The 7500-nt window shown below is 46.8% G+C and overlaps 1 protein-coding gene across 2 annotated transcripts in view; it reads right to left on the bottom strand.

The window, feature by feature from the left end:
* cep131 (centrosomal protein 131) overlaps nucleotides 1–7500 on the bottom strand; it is a 42113-nt gene that overhangs the window by 3250 nt on the left and 31363 nt on the right. For both annotated transcript variants that reach the window (XM_061926808.1, XM_061926809.1), the window contains 7 exons: nucleotides 5432–5633; nucleotides 5266–5373; nucleotides 5077–5194; nucleotides 4927–5001; nucleotides 4719–4861; nucleotides 1759–1936; nucleotides 1494–1690 (listed from right to left, as the gene is read on the bottom strand). In XM_061926808.1, coding sequence (XP_061782792.1) covers nucleotides 1494–1690; nucleotides 1759–1936; nucleotides 4719–4861; nucleotides 4927–5001; nucleotides 5077–5194; nucleotides 5266–5373; nucleotides 5432–5633 — 1021 coding nt within the window. The remainder of the gene's footprint in view (nucleotides 1–1493; nucleotides 1691–1758; nucleotides 1937–4718; nucleotides 4862–4926; nucleotides 5002–5076; nucleotides 5195–5265; nucleotides 5374–5431; nucleotides 5634–7500) is intronic.

Genomic DNA, 7500 nt, shown 5'->3' with positions numbered 1-7500 from the left:
CAGACAAGGTAGGTACACTAGACAAAAGTATTGGGACACTTATGACTACCACCGGACAAAAGTATTGGGACACTTAGGATTACCACTGGAAAAAAGTATTGGGACACCTACACTGGACAAATGTATTGGGACACTTAGGACTACAACTTGACAAAAGTATTGGGACACGTACTACTAAAACTGGACAAAAGTATTGGGACACTTAGGACTAGCACCTGCCAAATACGCGGGCCCGACCAACGCTGCTTGCAGCTTTAATTACTGTTGTTTTTGTCCGTGTTAGAAGAGAATCAAAATAACATGCAGTTGTTATCATACTGTGGCACGCAGGCGCCATCTGGTGGTACGTCAAAGAATCACATTATTTCCTATATTCAAACAGTGTTACTGTTCAAACTGTGTCATGTTGCAGGGGCAAAACAAATGAAAAAAAAAAATCAATACTTGGGCCTTGTTCAGGATGCCACCCGAACGCCTCCCTCGGGAGGTGTTTAGGGCACGTCCGACCGGTAGGAGGCCACGGGGAAGACCCAGGCCACGTTGGGAGGACTATGTCTCCCGGCTGGCCTGGGAACGCCTCGGGATCCCCCGAGAAGAGCTGGACGAAGTGGCTGGGGAGAGGGAAGTCTGGGCTTCCCTGCTTAGGCTGCTGCCCCCGCGACCTGACCTCGGATAAGCGGAAGAAGATGGATGGATGGAATACTTGGGCCTACTATGCTACTGTACTTTAATGTTGGTGACTTAAGTTCTAGAACTGACCAAGTGTGTCAAAAATTAATGTTCAGTTTCACATTTGACTGCTTATGATGGTTGTGAGAGTTCGTCAAATTAATTAATTCATAAGTCAGAATTATTTTACTTCTTAATGAACTAAACTTTGTTTATATTGAAGTATGTTTTATTCTTATTTTGAGAGCTTCCAATATTTTAGAGCAGGACTTTTGCCCCCCCATGGCTGCATACTGAAGTCAAGAATGGAGGGCCATTTTGAGAGTTTTGAAAAATGCTAAAACAAATATTTATATTTAAAGACATAACTTTGTGTTTCAGGTTTCAGCTTTTATCTAAATACATTTAGATATTCTTTAGATATTTTTTAATGTTTCATTTTATTTATTTCCTTTTTTACGGTTTGAAACAGCGTTGATTTTGTCTTTTGTTATTAACGCCACGTCCTCACTATACCTCAGTTCAAAAATAAATAACTTTGTCATATTTAAAATACACAACTTTTTACATTTTAGCAGACACATTAGGTACATTTGAACAAAGTGTCGGTTTTGGACCGGTATCGCCGATACCAGCCGGAATTTGACTGGTATCGTACAGAAAATGAGTTGGGGAGTATCATAACTTTGTTAAAATTGTAACATTACTTAGAGACAGTCCAGCTGGGTGCTTGTTTCCCAGCCAAGTGTTTATATTTGTGAGCGGTAGCAATGCTACACTTGGGCCAGATCCCTACTGATGTGTTCCACATGTTCATTGGTTACCGTTGGTGGACTTCATCAAGCTCCGCCTCCTTCTCCTTGGTCACCCTTTCCAGCTCCAGCTGCAATGTGGCGTGGGCCTCTGACACCTCCACCTTCATCCTGCGCCTGTCCTCCTCCGACACCCTCAGACGCTCAGCAAAGTCCTGTCGGATGGTCTGGTGCAGGCCGTGGCGCTCCCCCAGCAGCCGGTCACGGACCTGAGCGCACCGGGGCGAGCGGTGAGGGGGGGGGGGGGGTAGAGGGGTGTCACATGTTTATCACTCACCTGTGTGACTTGTTCCACTTCCTGTTCCTTCTGGGCCAGCAGCTCCTGCACTTGGACCAGACTTTCTTCTGACTCCGCATGTTGTTTCCTCATCTCCTGCTGCTTGGCCACCGCCGCCCTCAGAGAGCGCTCCAACTCCTGCAGCTCCGCCTCGTACGTCTCCCTCACACGCTTCACCCTGGTGATGGCACGCCTCGTCAATGCACCACATCACGCACGCACACACACGCACGCACACACACGCACGCACACTAAAACTTGAAACACTCACCTAAACAGACACACCAACACAAACACACGGACACACACACACACACACACAAACAAAGACACAAACACACACAAAGACATACCTGCCAACTTTTGAAATCAGAAAAACCTAGTAGCCAGGGTCCAGGGGTTGCAGGCCCCGGTAGGTCCAGGACAAAGTCCTGGTGGGGGGTTCAGGGCTTCGCCCCCCGACGCAAAATGATTATTAGCATTCAGACAGGTTAAAATGTTGCTAAAACCATCACTTTTCTATCAGTCACAGTGACTTTTCAAAACAAAAATATTACAGCAAAAATCATATGGGTTGATTGACATGTTTATTCTGTAAGCTAACTTCAATAGTTTGAAATTATTTTGACAGTTAATGCCAGTTATCCTGTCAACCTTTCACAAGACTTCAATTTGTTCATTGAAAGTATAAACACTTTTTACAGTAAACAAATGGTAAAACAGTACTAAACAATTCCATTAAAAAAAAATTGGTGTCATTATTAACTTTCTGTCCAAGCTTGTATAATCTACTGCCTTGTTCAATTGTAAAAAATATTCTGTGCCTAAAATTCACATTTCTATCACAATTATCATACTGTAAACATGGTAAGCTAACTTCATTAAAATTAATAGTCCTGTCAATAGCATGGAATTACAATTCAAATGTAGTTTTTTTTGTAAGCCTTTCAAAAGAATTCAAAATATAAAAAATTAATGAAAATTAATTGAAGCCATCAGACACTTGAAAAGTGGCACATCACATCTCTAATGTAATCATTTGAACTTTTCAACAGAAATAGCACTGCAAAAATATTAAGGACATACTTCTGTATTTTGGTAGTTATGCTGTCAACATTTAACAAGATTTCTTCAACTTGGACTTGAAAGCATAAATAGTACAAACACTTTTAACAGTATAACAGTACTAAACAATTCCAATAGATAACATTGGTGTCATTACCTTTTTGTGGCTAAAATCCGAAAAACGTTGAAAGTTTTCCACTTGTATCGCTAGCAACGGCATTAGACTTGTGTTCTTTTGTCCCAACGTGGTCTTTTACATCGCTAATTCCTCCGTGTCCGATCGAAAAATCTTGTCTGCACAAGGTGCAATTCGTGTAGTTTTCACCCTTTTTGGAACGGATAATTATTCCCGGATAGGCTTTTGAATATTCTTCACGGAATGACTGCAGTTTTCTTTTCGGTTTAAGACTCGTTTGCGATTTTTCTCCGGCTGATTCCATGATCGTTCGCTCGTTTGGAAACAATGGCAACAGGTGCCTCGTGCTTGGCAGCGGTGCTATAAATAGCCTCGGGCATGGCATTCGGAATGGCTCGATAGGAAGTTACGGGAAGCAGTGTCGATTGTCATTGTTGTTACGTGATTTCGTGTATAAAACTTTTTAAAATTTTTTTTTTTTAATTACCGTATTTTCCGCACTATTAGCCGCACCTAAAAACCACAAATTTACTCAAAAGCTGACAGTGCGGCTTATAACCCGGTGCGCTTTATATATGGATTAATATTAAGATTCATTTTCATAAAGTTTCGGTCTCGCAACTACGGTAAACAGCCTCCATCTTTTTTCCCCGTAGAAGAGGAAGTGCTTCTTCTTCTACGCAAGCAACCGCCAAGGTAAGCACCCGCCCCCATAGAACAGGAAGCGCTTCTTCTTCTACTGTAAGCAACCACCCGCCCCCATAGAAGAAGAAAAAGGGCGCGGATATTACGTTTCATTTCCTTTGTGTGTTTACATCTGTAAAGACCACAAAATGGCTCCTACTAAGCGACAGGTTTCCGGTTCATGAAAAGACGCAATCTCTCCATCCGCACACGGACTACTATTTCACAGCAACTGCCTAAAGACTTTCAAGAAAAGCTGGCTACTTTCCGTGCATATTGTAAAAACAAGATAGCTGAAAAAAAGATCCGGCCAGAGAACATTATCAACATGGACGAGGTTCCACTGACTTTTGATATTCCTGTGAACCGCACTGTGGATACAACGGGAGCACGTACGGTGAATATTCGCACCACAGGGAATGAGAAGTCATCCTTCACTGTGGTTCTAGCTTGCCATGCTAATGGCCAGAAACTTCCACCCATGGTGATATTCAAAAGGAAGACCTTGCCAAAAGAGACCTTTCCAGCCGGCGTCATCATAAAAGCTAACTCGAAGGGATGGATGGATGAAGAAAAGATGAGCGAGTGGTTAAGGTAAGTTTAAGTTTACGCGAAGAGGCCGGGTGGCTTTTTTCACGCAGCTCCGTCCATGTTGATATACGACTCCATGCGCGCCCACATCACGCTGGTTTTTAATATATTATTAAAGTTTGACTGACCTATCTGACTGTTTTTTTGACATTCCTTTAGCGCAGTTAGATGCGGCTTATAACACGGGGCGGCTTATAGGTGGACAAAGTTTTGAAATATGCCGTTCATTGAAGGCGCGGCTTATAACCCAGGGCGCCTTATGGTGCGGAAAATACGGGTAATGAAAAACCGTATTTTTTATCACTGCAACCGTAACCCGGAATAGGTTGATGAAAACCGTACTAATTACGGGAAAACCGGAGTAGTTGGCAGGTATGCAAAGACACACACACACACACACACACACACACACATTGACAAACATACACAAAGACACACACACAAACAAAGACACACACACACACACAAACAAAGACACACACACCTGTTTTCGGCCGCCCTCTCGCTCTCCTCCTTGTCTTTGTTGGTCTCCTCCTCCAACGTCCAAATGGCGAGCTCGATCTCTTTGTCGCGTTCGCGACGCAGTTCCTCTCGGAGCTCGTGCTGGCGTTTTAGAAGCCCCGCCTCCTGTGGAGCAAACGCCGGCGATGAGTCGGACAGGAAGCAGACAGTAAGCTCCGCCTCCACGTCACCTGCTTCTGCCTGAACTCCTCCTCCCAGTTCATCTTGTCCTGGTCAAAGTGTTCCCGCAGCGCCGCCATATCCGCCTGCAGACGCACGCACACACACACACACACGTTCTGAAACGGCTGCTCACACACACACGCCATCTGGGGTCTCACCTGGTGTCTGCGGGCCTGCTCCTCTCTGGTCTTGTCCAGCTCCTCTTTGAGGAGGCGCCCAGCGGCGCTGGCATTCTCCTCCATCTGTCGCCTCAGCTCGTCCATCTCCCAGCGCTGCCTGCGGATGAGACGGGGGAGGGGGATGAAGGAGCACCTCAGTGGGGGCGGGGGCGGCGGAGGTGACCTTACCTGTCCGCCAGCTGCGCCAGCCGCTCCTTCTCCTCGGCCACCTCCTTGTGGAGACGCCTCCTGTGCTGCTGCAGGGACACCTCCTCCTCGTGAAGCTGCTTCTCCACGCTGGAGGACAACACAGTCAGTCACCACACGCCAGCAGGAGACACGACACCTCCCTCACCTCTGTCTGGCCAGCTCTCGCTCCTTCTGGCACTGCTCCTCCTTCTCCTTCTCCAGCTGCTGGCGCAGCTCCTCACACTGGCGAGCGCAGGTCTGCATGCCCTGCTGCTCCGCCTGCAGCAGCTCCGCCTGGTGCAGCGAGCGCAGCTTCTTCAGCTCCTGCTTGTGCTTGCAGATCAGCTTCTGGATCTCCGGCTCCAAACCTGAGGACCGGGAGGAGGAGGAATAGGAATAGGAATAGGAAGAGGAGGACGAGGGGGATGTGGAGGAGGATGAAGAGGACAAGCAGGATGTGGAGGACAAAGAGGATGAGGAAGAGGACAAGGAGGACGAGGATGTGGGGGATGATAAAGACGAGGAGAAGGACAAGGAGGATGAGGAGAACAAGGAGGAGGACAAGGAGGAAGAGGACCAGGAATAGAAAGAGGAGGACAAGGAGGAGAAGGAGGAGGACAAAGAGGATGAGGAGCAGGAGAAGGATGAGGACAAGGAGGTTGAGGGGGAGAAGGAGGACAAGGAGGAGGACAAAGAATATGAGAAAGACAAGGAGGATGAGGAGGAGAAGGAGGAGGACGAGGATGATGAGGAGGAGAAGGAGGAGAACGAGAATAATGAGAAGGAGAAGGACAAGCAGGAGAAGGAGAAAGACAAGGACGATGAGAAAGACAAGGAAGATGAGGAGGAGAAGGAGGAAGAGGAGAAGTAGGATAAGAAAGACAGAGGACAAGGAGGAAAAGGAGTAGAATGAGGATGAGGAGAAGGACAATGAGGAGGAGAACGAGGACAAGGAGGATGAGAAAGACAAAGACAACAAGGAGGACAAGGAGGATGAGGATGAGAAGAACAATGAGAAGGAGGATGAGAAGGACAATGAGAAGGAGAAGGAGGAGGACAAGGAGGATGAGAAAGACACGGAGGATGAGCAGGACAAGGAGGATGAGGAGGAGAAAGACAAAGACGACAAGGAGGAGGAGGAAGAGGAGAAGAACAATGAGAAGGAGAAGGAGGATGAGGAGGAGAAGGAGGATTAGAAGGACAATGAGAAGGAGAAGGAGGAAGAGGAGGAGAAGGTCAATGAGAAGGAGAAGGAGGAGGACAAGGAGAACAAGGAGGATGAGAAAGACAAGGAGGATGAGGAGGAGGATGAGAAGGACAATGATGAGGAGAAGGAGGAGGAGGATGAGAAGGACAATGAAGAGGAGGAGGATGAGAAGAATGAGAAGGACAATGAAGAGGATGAGAAGGACAATGAGGAGGAGAAGGAGGATGAGGAAAAGAAGGAGGATGAGAAGGACAATGAAGAGGATGAGGAGGAGGAGGAGGAGGAGAATGAGAAGGACAATGAAGAGGATGAGAAGGACAATGAGGAGGAGAAGGAGGATGAGGAAAAGAAGGAGGATGAGAAGGACAATGAAGAGGATGAGGAGGAGAAGGAGGATGAGAAGGACAATGAAGAGGAAGAGGATGAGAAGGAGGAGGAGAATGAGAAAGACAATGAAGAGGATGAAAAGGACAATGAGAAGGAGGAGGAGGAGGAGAAGGACAATGAAGAGGATGAGGAGGAGAAGGAGGATGAGAAGGAGGAGGAGGATGAGAAGGACAATGAAGAGGATGAGGAGGAGAAGGAGGATTAGAAGGACAATGACGAGGATGAGGAGGAGAAGGACAATGAAGAGGATGAGAAGGAGGAGAATGAGAAGGACAATGAGAAGGAGGATGAGGATGAGAAGGACAATGAAGAGGATGAGAAGGAGGATGAGAAGGAGGAGGAGGATGAGAAGGACAATGAAGAGGATGAGGAGGAGAAGGAGGATGAGAAGGACAATGAAGAGGAGGAGGATGAGAAGGAGGAGGAGAATGAGAAGGACAATGAAGAGGATGAGAAGGACAATAATGAGGAGAAGGAGGATGAGGAGGAGGATGAGAAGGACAATGAAGAGGATGAGGAGGAGTAGGAGGGTAAGAAGGAGGAGGATGAGAAGGACAATGAAGAGGAGGAGGATGAGAAGGAGGAGGAGAATGAGAAGGACAATGAAGAGGATGAGAAGGACAATGATGAGGAGAAGGAGG

Source organism: Nerophis lumbriciformis, linkage group LG32 (assembly GCF_033978685.3).
Source record: "Nerophis lumbriciformis linkage group LG32, RoL_Nlum_v2.1, whole genome shotgun sequence".
NCBI lineage: Eukaryota > Metazoa > Chordata > Actinopteri > Syngnathiformes > Syngnathidae > Nerophis > Nerophis lumbriciformis.
Note: the sequence above shows the minus strand (reverse complement) of the source record. Positions and strands in the feature narration are given on the sequence as shown.